We start from the raw sequence: 16,289 nt of genomic DNA, 5'->3' as shown, positions 1-16,289 counted from the left end.
GGGCCCTCTTACCTCTGTCTGTATCACCCAGTGTTGTTTTATTACTGTGTTTGTTCCCAATTGTAAAACACTACAGAATTTACTGCTGCCATATAAATAAATGTTGATGATGATGATAATAATCATATGCTAAAAATTTGAAGGTCAGACCAGCTTACAATGAAATCACACTCTATTAGTTGCTCCTCTATCACTTCACTTATTTGCAGGTAGAAAATATAATAGTAATATGGTGAATTGATCCTTTAAACTTGCCCTACAATTACTGTACTTAGTTTCCCACACACCAAATGAAGTAATGTTAGTGTACTTTTTACCCCTTTTCCTACCCCAGCTATTCCTACGGTTAAGGAGAGGTGGGTACTGGGAATATTCAAAAAATGGTTAGCCACGTTATGTTTTCCACATATGTATAGATATTTTTATGCTCTCAGTGATTCAATATATGTACTAGGTAATATGTCCATGAAAATGCTGTGGCCACACTAGGGGATTCCGATCCTACAAAGACTGTTCTATCCATTTCCTACTCCACAGGTGATATGTCACCCATAACCGCTGCAATTACTGGGGCTATTTATCCAGAGGGCTAGCCAGACTTCACCACTGGCAGGGGATCCCGGAGGGAGATGGGCAGTGCCTGAGTTCCAATTCAGCCCCTGGGAGATAAGAGACAAAAATCAGGGAACCAGAAAGAGCAACATCCTCCCTGTACCCAAAGGTCTTAGACATGGGAATCGAATAAAAGAAGATCCAACAGTGAATATCATGTGTTGGCTTGAAGACATACTTTCTTGGACTGCTGGATTGCCATATTGGAAGCCACAAAGAAGGACTGCAAAGACTGGATATCTTCCTTCTTCTTCTCTTCCTTGTCTTGTGGATGTGTGTATTCACCAAAAGTGGGGTGACACTGAAGCAGGAGCATTTTCTTGCCAACAGCCAGAGGGAGAAACACTGAAGCAGGAGCATTTTCTTGCCAACAGCCAGAGGGAGAAACGTTGTATTAGAGCTGGACAGCTTCTGAAACAGATACCCCAGGGATTGGCTAGTGAGACCAAAACTTATATTGCATTTTTCATGTATGCTATTTTACAACATCATTGTGATTGTTAGCACATGCTATAGTGATGTTGTTGAAGACTTTGGGTAAATACATTTAAACATTCTTTATTGAGAGAACCTGTGAGAGCACTGGTATCTCGACAAGTTTACATCGCAGCTGACAGTCATTCACATTGGGGATTGTCCCTCTATCTCCTGACCCTTACACTGTCTCTTAGCTTTCTCTCTGTACCGTGATCTCTCTCAATACTTGTACACAGTTCTTCTCCTTCTATTCAAATATCCAGTATCTGTTCTATTGGCAAGTCAACCAGTCAGTGTCTGGCTTGGTGCATCAGTCTGACTATGACTGCTAGTGCTCACAATCTACATAGAGTTCCTCAATGTTCTCATTAAGACCTGGAGTTTCCTATACAAATCTCAGCCTAACTTATCTCTCAGATGCAGCTCACTAATGCTATAGTCACTGTGTAGGTAGGCACACCCACTTGGTTACTTGCAAGGTCAGTGCCAGTTTGAACTTGAATGAGTCACCTGGTATAATTTCTGGACATCAGCATTCAATGGGAATTAGATAGGCAACTTGCAGTCAGGGTAAGTGCAAATAATCAAGCTCCTGATAAGCAAAATGAACGCTGGCATGGGAACAGGTATTTAAATACTCCAATCCCATTTGTTAAACAGTGGTCCCTTAAGTATTTCCAAATTTGTAAGTTGTGATTTGAATTTAGGTGCAAATTTGTACAATGCATTTGATCTTGTTACCAAAATTAAAATAGAATTCCACTGAAAGTGAAGTTGCCCCCATTAGGAGATCTTCCTATCAGATAGGTGTTGCAAAAACACTGCGATGGGACCCCATACCTTACAATTTCTGTTTTGAGCAGTGACAGTACCTGCCATCTTATAAGTCCAGCACTGGAGAAGTGGTATCAGCAGAAAATATTTAAATGTTGTCAAATGCAAGTATCTTCTAAAACCACCATCTAAATGAATTAGGTGCCACTTTCAGAATGACTTCCCAAATTGACAACCCTTGATTCTTGCCCAAAGCTTATATTTCTCTATTTTAATGTGTGATATATAACTTTGGCTTGCTCTTAGACAGAGAATTTTTACCTTTGTTAATCCTTGCTATTAGTAGGGGTTTTTCCTTAATTGTGTGTTTCTTCTGGCTTATTTTCAATCCATATAGTTTCAGCAGTCTTTCTGTGCCTCGATAGCTTTCACCGCCTGTCCGTGAGTGGTTTGTCAGTTCAATAATACATTGTTTCTGTGCATTGAGACATTTTGTTTAGTTTCCTCTGCTTGATACTGCTCCCTCCTGTAAATAACATGGCAATCAAAAACTGAAACTAGCTATTACCTACAACAAGTGACAGGGAATATACTGCATAATATGCTAATGATGAAGAACCTCACTGCTGTTTAAGCCTCAAAGAAATAAAAGTCATAAAATAGTATGAGAACGTTATAATTGTGAAATAGATCAAGACATGAAAGACTATAAAGTAGGCCCTATAATACAGGCAACTGCATGACATCCATGCTGCTGAACAGTCTGTTCATGCGCTACATGAACTCTATAAAAAGAAAAAATAAATTGGTATTTTACTAAAGTGCTTTATCAGTAAGTCAGTTTCTATGAAATGCAGAAGATAACCTACTGGAAAATTTGAAAAAGATGTATAAATATGTATTAAAATCTGCCATCACTCAAGGCCTCTGTATCTTTTTTTTATACATTCATGAGCATTTTTATGTACTTTTGTGGAGTAGCCAAGCTATTTATCTAAGTGGCTTCCTAAACAAATATAATCTTTGTTTACAAAGACAGTACATAGAGAATGTTGGGCTAGGGGAATAAAGTGCAAAACTGTTGTATCAGCAGATTGCAGTATCATACTTAATCATCTTGTAATACATGATTTATGATTTATTTGTGTGCATTTGACCCATTTTCTTTGTATTGCTTGCAATTCATTTATTAGTCTGGATTAGTAAGAACTTATTGAAAAGAATAGTAATTAAAATATGCCGTCAGTGTTGATATATTTGTGAAAATGTTTACAATTCTTTTCACTTATGACTTCTGTGAATCTCAGATACTATTGATGCCATTTGTAGGTGTGGTCTATATAATGACAGCTGTATATCAAATATAATGGTACAGTCAATAGCAGGTGCAGTGAGATGCACATTGATAGTAGACTGTAATGTGGATTTTCATTGTTTGAACTAGTTATCTGTTACCAAAAAAAATTCAAAAATGTTAATTTAAAACAAAATCCCATTAAAATAAATGTCCTTAATTTTGCCTGATGGATTTTCTTAAACATTTTTGTAAAATAAAGCAAAGACTGAAATTGTGCCTGTGCTCCAGTTGACCACTGTTGAATACATAAACAGATATAGGATATATCACTTATTTTGTGAGGTTGTCACTAGGTACGGCCCCCTCCTTTCCCTTAATATAGTGCCTCCACCCCTATCAGAATTGCCCTCTTGGGCACCTTTCACTGGTAAGAAGCTGCCGGCTGTCTCCATACATGTCAGTTTCTGACACTTCATGTGGTAGCACTGTGGGAAGATTGAGTATCACATATTCAGTGTTTTATGCACCTTCTGAGCATTGTCACCCTCATAGCACCTAAGTCCGCATAATGGTGGCGCGAGCCACAAATGTACCTGTGTTTGTTGGGCAAACTCCCATGCTCAGATATGGGGTATGTATGTATCTCTTAATTGAATGGATTTACACAAGCATGATGAGGTATTATTTTTGGTATTTTTCTGTGTACAGTTGCAGACCTTGCCTTCAAGTTTTGTAGTGACTGTGAGTCAACTTTTCCTATAGAATGAAATTAATCTGTCTTATTTTTGTTTTCCCAACTAGATAGGACATCATTTACATGCATCAGAATATGTGCATTATTTACAAAAAAGTTGTAAAAAGAAAAAAACAATAGAAATTACCTGTGCGCTCACTGACTTCTTGTTAAAAAGAAAAAACAATATTTCCCGAATGTTTCTCATAGTTATTTTAATTCAACCCTAGAACTTTACAGAAAATTAGGCCAGTTCTGTTGAGTGTGGCATACCTTCCACCGCTTTTGACGAGGGTGACTTTTTTTCTTTTTTGACCCAAATCTGCCAGTTACTTTTTTCCTCCAAACTGTGCCTCATTTGAATATGATTTATAGACATAGGTGGATTTTAAATGGATGACTTCATTGGTTACTAGAAGTGTCTGTTTTGCTGCAAACATTTTTATAGTGTCCACAATATATATTATTCATTTTTCTGTTGTTTATGTTGCTGACTAACTTGTTTTTCTGTGAAATTTCTAGCTTAAAATCTAGTGAATTGAGTGAATGCAAGAAAAAGTATATTTTTATAAGAAATTGTAAGCATCTCTAATTACATGTAACACCCTTTTGGGCCCTCGAATGTACAAGGCTGATGGTGAATAGAATCTATGTAAGTGTTTCTCACCTTTAAGTGTTGATAGTGCCTCCACCTGAACCTTAATTCCTTCTCTGGGCTGTGTTTTTGAAATTTGAACACTGGGAGTCCATTCAAGAGCACCCCTGCCCCATACCAGACCTGGTCCTCTTCCAAGGGACACTCATACAATATCATAAACGCCTCTTTAGCGTGGTATTTATTTAATATAGGCTGGTTAAGCTAATAAAATTTTAGCATAGACAGCCAATTATACATGCACAATGTGTTTGTATTAAAGATTAGATATACAATACAGTAATCCGTTTAATGTCCATGTTATCTTCTTTTCTGGAACCTATTATCCTAGACAACTAAATAACCTTGGTAACACAAATATTTACGTAATTTTTAAGATAAAAATATGAATTTCACTTAACATTCCGGTGAAATTAAGAGGTCCATTGTGCAATATGATATAGCACATGCCCTTGTGTTTCTAACTCCCATTGTCCTATAGATTGTAAGCTTTCGAGCAGGGTTCTCTTACCTCTCTGTCTGTATGTATTACCCAGTATTGTCTTATTAATGTTTGTTCCCAATTGTAAAGCGCTACGGAATTTGCTGGCGCTATATAAATAAATGTTGATGTTGATGATGATACTTCAACAATACTTAATATCCAATAACACTAATTTATTATTATTGTCAGCTGAAATGATCCCTAATCACTCTCTCTAATGTATGCCATGTTCCTCTTATTATGTTAAGGGTTATATATAAACTATTAGGTATTACTCATTGAGTGAAATACAATGTACAAAGTAACAAATATGTAGAAGGCTACCTAGGATTGTTCCTCCATGAAATAATTGTACAAAATAGTTTACTGTCTCTTTTCCATCACACTACATATAACTCAGTAGAGCACATACGAATTTCCTTAAGACTTACTTGAAATATTAAATAATATACATTATCAGCAACTAATAAATACATTACAAACTAAATTTTAAGTCAATATTATAACATACTCATAAGTTATTAATTAACTATGTAAAGTCCTCAATTTTACTAACTACATTTCATAAGTTAATGAATTATTTATAAAACATTGGCAGTTAAACTGGGTACCGACTACTAGATTTCTCTCGATGCAATATCTTTAACGATATTACCAAAAGAGTCCCAATCAGAATGTCAATTCATGAGTACAAACTAAGCACATTTTACACAATCTACCTTCAGATCTGTGCTCTTCATCTGTCATTACCATCGGCTGAAGAGATTGAGACTCTGCACACTCAATAGATGTGCTTTGAAACAATAATCGTTCATCATTGTAGCATACACACTAATGCAATATCGGACTGAATGGTTGTTTATCATTTGATTGGCTAAAAACACTGTAGTGTGTACCCAGCATTAATATCTACATTCAAATATGACTATTCGCTTTCAGTTTTTAAGATTTTTACACAAGTGATGACATTGTCGTTAATTGAAAATAGCGTGAATGCTTGTTAGAATATTATTCTGTAACTAGGTCCTTTCAATAATAAGGTGGACTTATGTGATACTGAGTTAAATATACTGGGGGTATAAGATATATATGTTGTCGTGTTTAATGGAAAACTGGCACCTAATCAATTGTAAATAGATACATTGCTTCTCATCATCTTGATGTGACGTCACCCACTCCATATCACTGTGATGTTAGCTCCTGGGTAAACTAATTTTATCACTGTCCTTTCTATACTTCCATCAGTATAGTTATTAAGCCTTGGCTACAACTATATTTACCCTAATACAAAGTACAAAGCTTCTCTGTCCTCATGGAAACTGCTCATCTTCCATTCCCCTCATTCCAACTGTTCACTGATAACAAGTGAACTCTGCATACTCAATAACTGTCTGGCATCATTCCATCTTCTTCCTCCTCTTCTCCTCGAAAGCATATTTGAAGTTGTAGTTCTTCAGTGCCTGTGCAGTCACAGTGCATTTCTTAATTTAGATCTCACACACACGACACCCAGTGGAGTAAGACTAGGAATCTCTAGGACATATGACCAAAGTTCAGAGTTCCCATAATGCATTGTTACCTTAAGAAACATCTCCTGCAATTTCCAGTGGTAGTGGGGTGACAATGGGGCCTGTTACTTTAATGTTTAGGGTCACAAGAAAAGTGTGTGCAACTTTATGTTATAAGTTACTTTGCCATCCTGACAATAAAAAGCAAAGTAAAAGCAAGAAGGTGTTTCTCTGTGCATCCCCTGAAATGTGCCCGTATGACAATATGTATATTTGCCATCGAAGCATGATATAGACACAAATTAATTGTGTGGTGTTGCTATTGAATTAACATTGATTCATTTGTAAAGCAGTTTCCAATAATACTAGAGGTGAAAAATCTTATTTGTAAGATATTAAAATAATTACATCCTGAACTTGTAACAGTATAGAATTTGATTGTTCTTTATGGGAAACACCACATTTTTCTTTGGCACCCATTTTCATAAATGTTTCCCCTTGTATATTTCCTATTAAAACAAAAATATATGGGTATAGGGTCATGGTGGTGTCCTTAGATGCCGCCAATGCATTCAAATCCGTGGAGTGGGAATATTTGTGGGCAGTTATGCATCGATTTGTGATTGGTCCTAACTTCCTATCCTGAATACGGTTGCTCTACTTGGCACCTGCGGCCAGGATTAGTGTTAATGGCCATATTACCTTTCATCTGAGCAGGGGCACATGACAAGGATGTCTCTTCTCCCAGCCCCTGTTTGCCATAGCTATAGAGCCTCAGGTTCGGGGATGGGATTGACAAAATTGCATTATATGCAGATGACATGTACTTACTGTTGCCTCCCATCCACTCCAATGGACACGTAAGTTCAAATACTTGGGGATCTGGGTCACGAATTCAGTTGCTGATTATATACCATTGAATATTGACCCTGTGATCAGTTTCTACTTGGACAAAACTGCTCCTGTCAATCTCGAGTAGGGTTAATCTCATTAAAATGGTTCTTCAACCGAAATTTCTATACCTACTGCACACTCTCTTGTGTATATCCCAAGATACTTTTCTAAGAGTAACAAATACTTGTCCCCTCTGGTCTGAGGGGAGAAGCTGGTGAGAATAAATATGTCCTTTCTCTGTCACTCCTGGGCTTCGGGGACTCTTGTCCTCCCAAATTTCCAGGCTCATTATTGCTGCACAATTGGTACATTGGTGAGGGTGGTTGGGGGCATCCCCAACACCCAACCTTCTTAGCTATCTCATTAGATGGACAGGGCTTGAGGGACTGCCTGTCCAGGCCTTGTTGGGAACCCAAATTTCGCGAACTGTCCTATCATTGCTTAGGCAAGCCTTATTGATATGGAAAATGATGCAAGGTGTGTTGGGTATTGTGGGGATGGACCCTGACACCCTGGTTTGGGTTAATTCCACTCTTCCTGAGCTATATAAATTGAGGCATCTTCCCCATTGGTGTGACTCAGGGTTTACATCTCTTAGTCAACTCGCACAGCAGCCTTAAATCATTTGTGCAGCGACAACTGAAATTCTTCCTCCCTAATTGCCTATTTTAAAACTGTTTGCAGCTATGCAACGCTTTGGCAGTGCTCCGATTACTTTCAGCTCAGCCCCTCTCGGATAACTTCTTAGACATGAGCCCCATGGATGACAATGACTGGAGTTTTATACTTGAAACTCCAGTCATGCGGTAGTAGTTTATGTTTTGATCAAAACATTTAAGCCTGAAACCCAGTGTCAAGGGTACCTCATTATATGCAGGTCCTTCACTGACCTATTTTCATTTTGCTAGAAACACACAAATATGCAGTGTTAAGATTAATCGCTAACAACTGTCTTTTTGTTTTGTATACATATATGGGCATTTACATTGCCATGCAGCTGGCATCATATATAATATGGGATTTACCGAGCGCAGTCTTATTTTTCTCTGATTTCCTAATACAAGACTAACATATTACCCACGATATATACATGCATCTTTCTCATTATTTAAAGACCCTTTTCAAAACTTTCCAATTTCATAATTTTATTACATAATTAAAAAGGGTTGCATATAAAAAAAAGTATATAATGTTTCTCCACATTTAATTAGTGCAGCGTATAAACAGTAAACTCGAATAACTTGTAAACACACCAAAATACAGAAAACAATCTGATTGACTGTAGGGTTTTCAGCCATGCTGCTTTAAACTATTTCACATAATTTTAAGCAAACAATTTTGATGTAATTATGTATAGTGATGAAGCAAATATTGTTTCCCTAAACATGTAGTTTTGTCAACACAGTTTGCAAAATTTGACAGAAATCCAAGCGTAGAGCATCATCATCATCAACATCATCAACATTTATTTATATAGTGCCACCAGATTCCGTAGCGCTTTACAATTGGGAACAAACATTAATAAAACAATACTGGGTAATACATACAGACAGAGAGGTAAGAGAACCCTGCTTGCAAGCTTACAATCAATGGGACAATGGAAGTTTGAAACACAAGGGCACGTGCTACATCATATTGCACATTGGACCAGCTAGAATGCAAAGGTAAAAAGTATTGAGTGGACTGTGTGATCAGTCACACAGCAATGTTGATCAGAGGGTTGTTGTCTTGTGTTCGCTTTGTAGAGGGTGATAAATAGGGTAATCTACGGAGATTAAGATGGTGGTTGAGGAATATCATAACCTTGTCTGACTTGGTGGGTTTTCAGCAAATGCTTGAAGGTTTAAACACAAAAGGAAAGTTATTGTGCGAGGGAGGGAATTCCACAAAGCGGTTGCAGCCCGAAAAAAGTCCTGTAACCTGGAATGGGAGGATGTGATGAGAGTGGAAGAGAGACGCAGATCTTGTGCAGAACGGAGGTGCCGAGTTGGAGATATTTTGAGACAAGTGAAGAGATGTATGTCGGTGCAATTTTGTTGAAAGTCTTGAATGTTAGTAGAAAAATGTTATATTGGATTTGTTGAAAAACAGACAACCAATGTAGAGACTGACAGAGTGGCTTAGCAGAGGAAGAACAGTTTACAAAGGAAATCAATCTAGCCGCTGCATGCAAAATAGATTGTAAGGCTTCAAGTCTGATTTTGGGAAGACCAGTGAGGAAGGAATTGCAATAGTCGATGCGGGAGATGATTGTCACACTCCGCTCCCCGGGTATCTCCACCCGAGCCTCCAAGCACTGATTCTCATGTTAAACCTTTTCTTGATACAAGCTGTCAGCCACGATTTACATCTGTGATTACTTTACCTGTGATTTTAGTCAGCTCTACTATTGGTACTAGCTACTCTGCATACACCGCTGACTACTGCTTACTCTTTCCACATCCCTGTGGTAAGCCGTGGGTCATCGTTTGCTGCATATTCGGAGTCCGCTGATCTCTTCTCATCTGTTTTACTCATCTGTGGTATCGTTGTGATCAACGCCCACTAGCAACTCTGCATGCACCGCTGTCTACTGCTGAATTGCTCCACATCCTTGTGGTAAGCCGTGGGTCATCGTTGCTGCATATCTGATTCCGCTGATCTCTGCTCATTTGTTCCACTCATCTGTGGAATCACTATGATCAATGCCTGTTAGCTACTCTGCATGTACCGCTGATTACTGATGACTCGTTCCACGTCTCTGTTGTGTCTGTGTCTCTTCATCGGTACTGCATATTTGGATTCATTTGAACTTACTATCTATTTTACTTTTAGTGGTACTCGCTGTTTCTAATGCTCACTATGTATCAGCTTGAACCGTTAACTCCATTGACTGTTTCAACTCTACTGTATAACAGCCGTGATCCTCCATCCGCAGTATTCTCTGCACTCCAGTGAACTTTATATTCCACTCCCTGGGAGTCCTTGCTGTTGTCTACGCTCATTATGTATTCTGCCTACATTGTGGAACTTCGTTGATTGTTTCTACTCTTCTGTATACAGCTGTGGTTCATCACCTGCAGTGCATTCCGTATTCCACTGAACCTTGCACTCATGTTCCACTTCTAAGTGGTAATTGCTTTTATTATCAACTGACACCTGAACTGTATCTCTCTGTATGCTGTTTAGATCTGTTCTCCCATCTGTCGCACTGGGAACTTCCCTGGAGGGCTGCGACCTGCAGAGTGGAAGCCGCTAAAGTCCAAATTCTCTTGTGGGATTCCCTGGTGATTACCTTTCACCCAGTTAGACTCGGCGCCTCTAGAGGAGTCTAGCCAATCCCAGTTAAGACAGCAGAATACCACTAACTTCTTTGTGTGCAAACCTGAAAATAATGAGAGCATGAATTAAGGTTTATGCAGTGTCTTGTTATTTGTGTGTTTTGGAAATGTTCTTTAGATGTATGTAACATGATTTAGATATAGAGTCAATGTGAGGAACAAAAGTTAGTTATGAGTCAAGGATTACACCTAGACAGCAAGCTTGCAGGGTGAAATTTATGGTCATGTTATCAACAGAAAAAGAAATGTCAGGCAGGAAGCTTCTGTTTTTGGGCTGGAATATTATTAAATCAGTTTTTGAAAGATTGAGTTTGAGTTGACGAGAAAACATCCAAGATGAAATGGGAGAAAGACATACAGTAACGCCAGACAACAGAGATGGTGAGAGACCAGGAGAGGACAGATAGATTTGTGTATAATCCACATAGAGATTATATTGAAATCCAAAGGAGCTTATTAGTTTTCCAAAAGAAATGGACTAGATAGAGAATAGCAGAGGACCTGTACGTTATTTGCTGTAAGAAAGTGTGTGAGGTGAGTGTAGGCTATTCTCTCAAGAAGCTTGGAGGGGCATGGGAGCTGAGAGATGGGGCGGTAATATTAGAGAGTGTTTTGGACAGAATTTCGTTTTTTCAAAATAGGAGTAATCACTGCATGCTTGAATAGTGATAGAAAAATACCAGTAGAGAGAGAGATATTACATATTTTAGTTAGAGGTGGAATAAGCACAGGATTCAGGGACCTACTAATTTGTGAGGGTATGGGATCAAGAGGACAGGAGGTAGAGTAGGAAGATGAGAAGAGAGTAGACATTTCCTCTTCATTTGTGGGATCAAATGAGGAGAGTGTGTCAGAGGGTGCTACAAAGGAATAGAGCTAACTGCTTGGAGATTATACAATTTCAAGTCTGATCTTATCTATTTTGTTCTTGAAATAGGAAGAAGGATCCTGGGCACTGATGGTAGTCAGAGGGTTTGGGGTGGCAGGGTTTAGAAGAAATTTAATGTGTTAAAAAGGTGTTTGGGGTTAGAAGCCTGAGCATAGATGAGAGATTGGAAGTATGTTTGTTTTGCAGTGTCCAGAGCATTTGAATAAGAGTGGCAGACAGCAGTACATGTGATGAAATCATTTCAGGTACCAGATTTACTCATGTGGCGTTCTGCTTTACAAGAAAGTTTTTGTAGAGTTTGTGTTACTTTAGTGTGCCACGGTTGGCAACGAAGTCTACGGGGAGTATGTAGAGTTGCTCGAGCCACTTGAGCAAGGGCAGTTGCTAGGGCTTGTTGAAAATGAGTTACTGCCCTATCAGGGGAGGAGAATATAAAAATTGGGAAGAGAAGGTGTTAAATAGAGGTGGAAAACCATTGAAAATCAATAGAGTTAATATTCCTGCGGCTGTGAGGAGGCTTGGAAGAGTTTGACACTGGGGAGGGTAAAGAACTGGGGTTGAGCGAGTAGCTAATAAGTTGATGATCCGAGAGGGGGAAAGGATTGTTAAGGAAAACAGAAACTGAGAATAGTCTAGAGACAACAAGATGAAGATAGTGGCCTTCCTGATGAGTAGAGGATTCAATCCACTGGGAGGGGTCAAGTGAGGACTTTAGAGAGAGTAGTTTGGAAGCAGCATTGGAACATAGATTAGCAATAGGGATGTTGAAATCACCCAGGATGATGGTGGGGATGTCAGAGGATAAGAAGTGAGGGACCCATGCAGAGAAGTGTTCGAGAAATTGTTGGTATGGTCCAGGGGGGAGATAGATGACAGCAACACGCATAGAGAATGGGTTAGCAATCCTAACAGAATGAACTTCAACAGATGTGAACGTGAGTCATGGGACATTTGGTAGAACTGTGAATGTGCACTGTGGGGAGAGAAGTAGTCTAACCCCACCTCCTTGTCTGCCTCCAGTTTTAGGGATGTGGTTGAAATGGAGACCACTATGTGAAAGGGCTGCAGGTAAGGCGGTGTCTGATTGTGTGAGCCATGTTTCTGTTATTGCCATACTGTTGAGGTTGATTGAGAGGAAGAGATCATGTATAGAAGTAAGTTTGTTACAAACAGAGCGTGCATTTCAAAGGGCACATTTAAAGGACTTTGGAAGAGAAGGGAGACAGGTGATGCGTTTGAGATTTGCTGGATTTCTGTAATGTTCAGATATATGTGTGTGGGAGAAGTGAGGGAGACCTGGATTAGGTGATCTATATCACCAGCTAATAGAAGCAGGGAGGAAGAAAGATAGGAAAGATGATTGTAAGATGTGTGTTCTTTTAGTTTCTGGTGACAGGGTGAGGCTGTTATAACTATTGAATTTAAATAGGACAACAGTTCATGAGTGTTAACTAGAGGTGAGTGAATTAATGAAGGAGCAATGGGGATAGAGGTGTGTGTTGCAGGATGGGTGAGGGATGATATAGTCCTAAATATATTGCCATGAAAGGAGAGGAAGAAAAATAATTTGGAAAACATTGAGATTTATAAGTAAAATAGCAAGATATGAGGGAATTAAAAGAATGCAAAAGTTGCAATATCCTCTGCAATCAGAGAAGTAGTGCAGAGTGAGGCTGCAGTAGATGTAGTTTATTCCTGGATGTCTAGATAAAATGGAGTAATGATTTTGGGAGCCGTGTGGGGAAGTGGGTGGAAGTGTTGAATGAAAAGTAATAGGGCACATGTGATGGAGTAGCTGAGTTATTGCAGAGTCATGAGAGAGGAGAGTGGTTCAAACTCAGTTTCATTTCTTTATACTTTATTTATACCTGTGATGGCAGACAAAACCTTGAGTAGAATTGAAAGTGTAATGATAAGGTAGGGGACTGAAATAGCTGTAGGATGGGTAGAGAGTGGCTGAGCAAGTAGTACAGCAGGCTGATGAAACAGAGGGCATGTTGCAGGGAAAATAAACTGACAGATAAAACAAAATTTCATGAGGTGATAAGAAAATAAGATCAGAGCCCAAAACATTCTTTATTCATCATGCAGCTTGTAATCAGGGAAAGATAGAAATATCAGAGTTGGGTTATGGAGTTTCAGGTGAATACTGACCATTGTCCTTGTGTAGCTGTGGCAAGAGGCAGAATGTTCTTCTCCTGTTTCTTCCTGTTTAACTCCAGTATAACTCTGAATTATGCTATTTAAATTTTTTTACACTTGTAACTTTACACTTAGACCTATACATACTAACTATGCAGCCATTACTGCCTTGCAGCCATTATACAATGTATGGTTAACAGACACATGTGATCAGTGTTCTTCAATCAGGCCCCCAATAACCTCCACCAACAAACACTAGTAATAAAAGTTTAAAACAAACAGTGAAAGAACAGCATACCATTAGAAATAAAAATGCACTTTCTTAATACAGTGCTGATACTGGTGCAAATAAGGTAGAAGTAATTACGTGTTGATGAAGGAAGCAGAGATTAGTCACTTCTCATAGCCTGGTATACAGGTAACTGATAACTAATAAGAAGTCCAGTATAACTCCGAGTTATGCTATTTACATTTTTTTACACTTCTATGCACACTAATTATGCAGTGATCACTGGCTTGCAGCCATTCTACAATGAATATATATGGTTAACAGACCATTATATTTAGTTTGTTAAAAAAAACATGCTCATTTACACATTAGTTTAATTTCCATCTGCCACTTTTACCTGATACATCTATATATAACTTATAATTTTATTACTTTATTACTTTTAATGTTATTTCATTTTTATTTAAATTAATAGAATCCCCTACAAGTAATATGAAAATATTTAAAATATATTTTTGAAAACTCTGGTTTGCTCATTTAGTTAAAAGAAATATGAAATATGGAATGATTACAACATACAATTACAGCAATATTACATTTTTTTTTATTGTTGAATTAATTATTTTACACTTATAAAAAAGTAAAATGATAGCGTAAGGGTCATTTATGAATTTGTAAATTTGTCTACTTGTCCACTTAGCTGATTTGCTAGTGGAAACCAACATCCTACTTTTAGGAAGTTCTCCAAGACTATCAAATCCAAAGTTTACAGCCATCCTGCCTTTCTATTTGCACCAGTGACCTCACGTATACATGGATGTTGTTGTCCTGTACATATGTCTTCACTCTCAAACAAGTTGGCACAAGTAGGCTGAAATATGTATTCTGTATAGTCAGTGTTCTCAGGTATTATACAATGTAATAATCTTTTTTTATGATGGACCACTCATGTATCATTTTACAGTGCAAGATTGTACAATAAAAGGGCACAAGCAATGTAGCACATACAAATGCTTAATCTACAACATACAACAAATGGCCCTCAAAGGGCTCACATGTGTCCCTGCTCTGATGTCACAGAGTGAGTTCAATGCATTCACATAGTTTATATTGCAGACTAGTGACCTCTTGTCACCTGCATGATTGTACTGTGTCACTATGCTTGGGCTGTCGGAACACTTTATGCTGGTGCGCTAATTTCATAATCTGATCTGATAATTCTTTGCAAAAGTAATGTGCAGACGTCTTATGGGACCAAGAGCCACTAGTAAAGTCCCTAAATAATATAGAGTTATTACAAAGTTCAGGTAACTAAATTATTTTGTTACTTAAGTATGTGGTTATATTCTAGTTATTCTAACATTATTTTCTTTTCTTTCAGCAGCACCAATCGAAGAAGATTCCACATTCACAGGTAAGGTGACAATTTCATAATTAATCTAAGAACACATTTTTAATTGGCTGAATCGTTAATTTGTGCCGTTAATTTCATGTTTTAAATTTAATCAATTTAATAAGGTCATAATTCTTTAGATATATAGCTAATATGGTTGCTAAAGACATACCGTAAGTCTAGGGTGATAAGCAATTCTTGCTTTGGTGTAACTGCCTTCACAACTCATGCGAACATGGGGAACAAGTGTCCTGAGTTTGTTTCCACCAACAAGTATGAAGCTAAACAAAACCACTGGGTGCACAGATACTCTGAGCTGGCTTGTCACCAGAAAAGAACCCTTGTAGCACAAGTGCCAGCAGCTGACTGTGCTAACATTTCTACAAGACTAGTTCATAATTTCTGTCTCCACCTTCCACATTCTCTCCTCATTCCAAATGTACCACAACAACAGTAGCTGAAATGCCAGTCACCAATGGCTGCTTCAACATTGGTGGCTGATTTTGCTATTGCTTTAAAGTAGAGATGTTCACTGACCACCGTGTTTTGGTTTTGGTTTTGGATCTGGATTAATTTCATGTTTTGGTTTTGGCAAAACCCCCCTCACTTGTTTTGGTTTTGGTTCCCAATTTTTTTTCTAAAATCCCTATTTTTTTTTTTTTTAATAAAATCACATACTTTGGCTCTTTTTTGTTCCTACATTATTAGTAACCTCAATATCATTAATTTCCAGTCATTTCCAGTCAATTTTTGTCAAATGACAAGAACAGTGCTACTGCTGTTTCTATATGAGCAATGGCACTGAGCAATGTCACTGGAGAATTGAGAGTGATAAGAACACTGCTACACCTGTTTCTGTGTGAGCAATGGTGGTGGATCTCC

At 38.1% G+C, this 16,289-nt stretch overlaps 1 protein-coding gene across 5 annotated transcripts in view; it reads left to right on the top strand.

Moving 5' to 3' along the window:
* The window catches only part of EDIL3 (EGF like repeats and discoidin domains 3), a 557,778-nt gene that overhangs the window by 176,995 nt on the left and 364,494 nt on the right, over positions 1-16,289 (top strand). For 3 of the 5 annotated variants that reach the window (XM_075180499.1, XM_075180510.1, XM_075180484.1), the window contains one exon: positions 15,396-15,428. In XM_075180499.1, the coding sequence (XP_075036600.1) occupies positions 15,396-15,428 (33 nt within the window). The remainder of the gene's footprint in view (positions 1-15,395; positions 15,429-16,289) is intronic. The other 2 variants (XM_075180505.1, XM_075180492.1) reach the window with 1 other exon arrangement.

This window comes from Mixophyes fleayi, chromosome 1, assembly GCF_038048845.1.
Source record: "Mixophyes fleayi isolate aMixFle1 chromosome 1, aMixFle1.hap1, whole genome shotgun sequence".
NCBI classification, from domain to species: Eukaryota; Metazoa; Chordata; class Amphibia; order Anura; family Limnodynastidae; genus Mixophyes; species Mixophyes fleayi.
The sequence above is the reverse complement of the archived record's forward strand: the minus strand, read 5'-3'. Positions and strand labels throughout refer to the sequence as shown.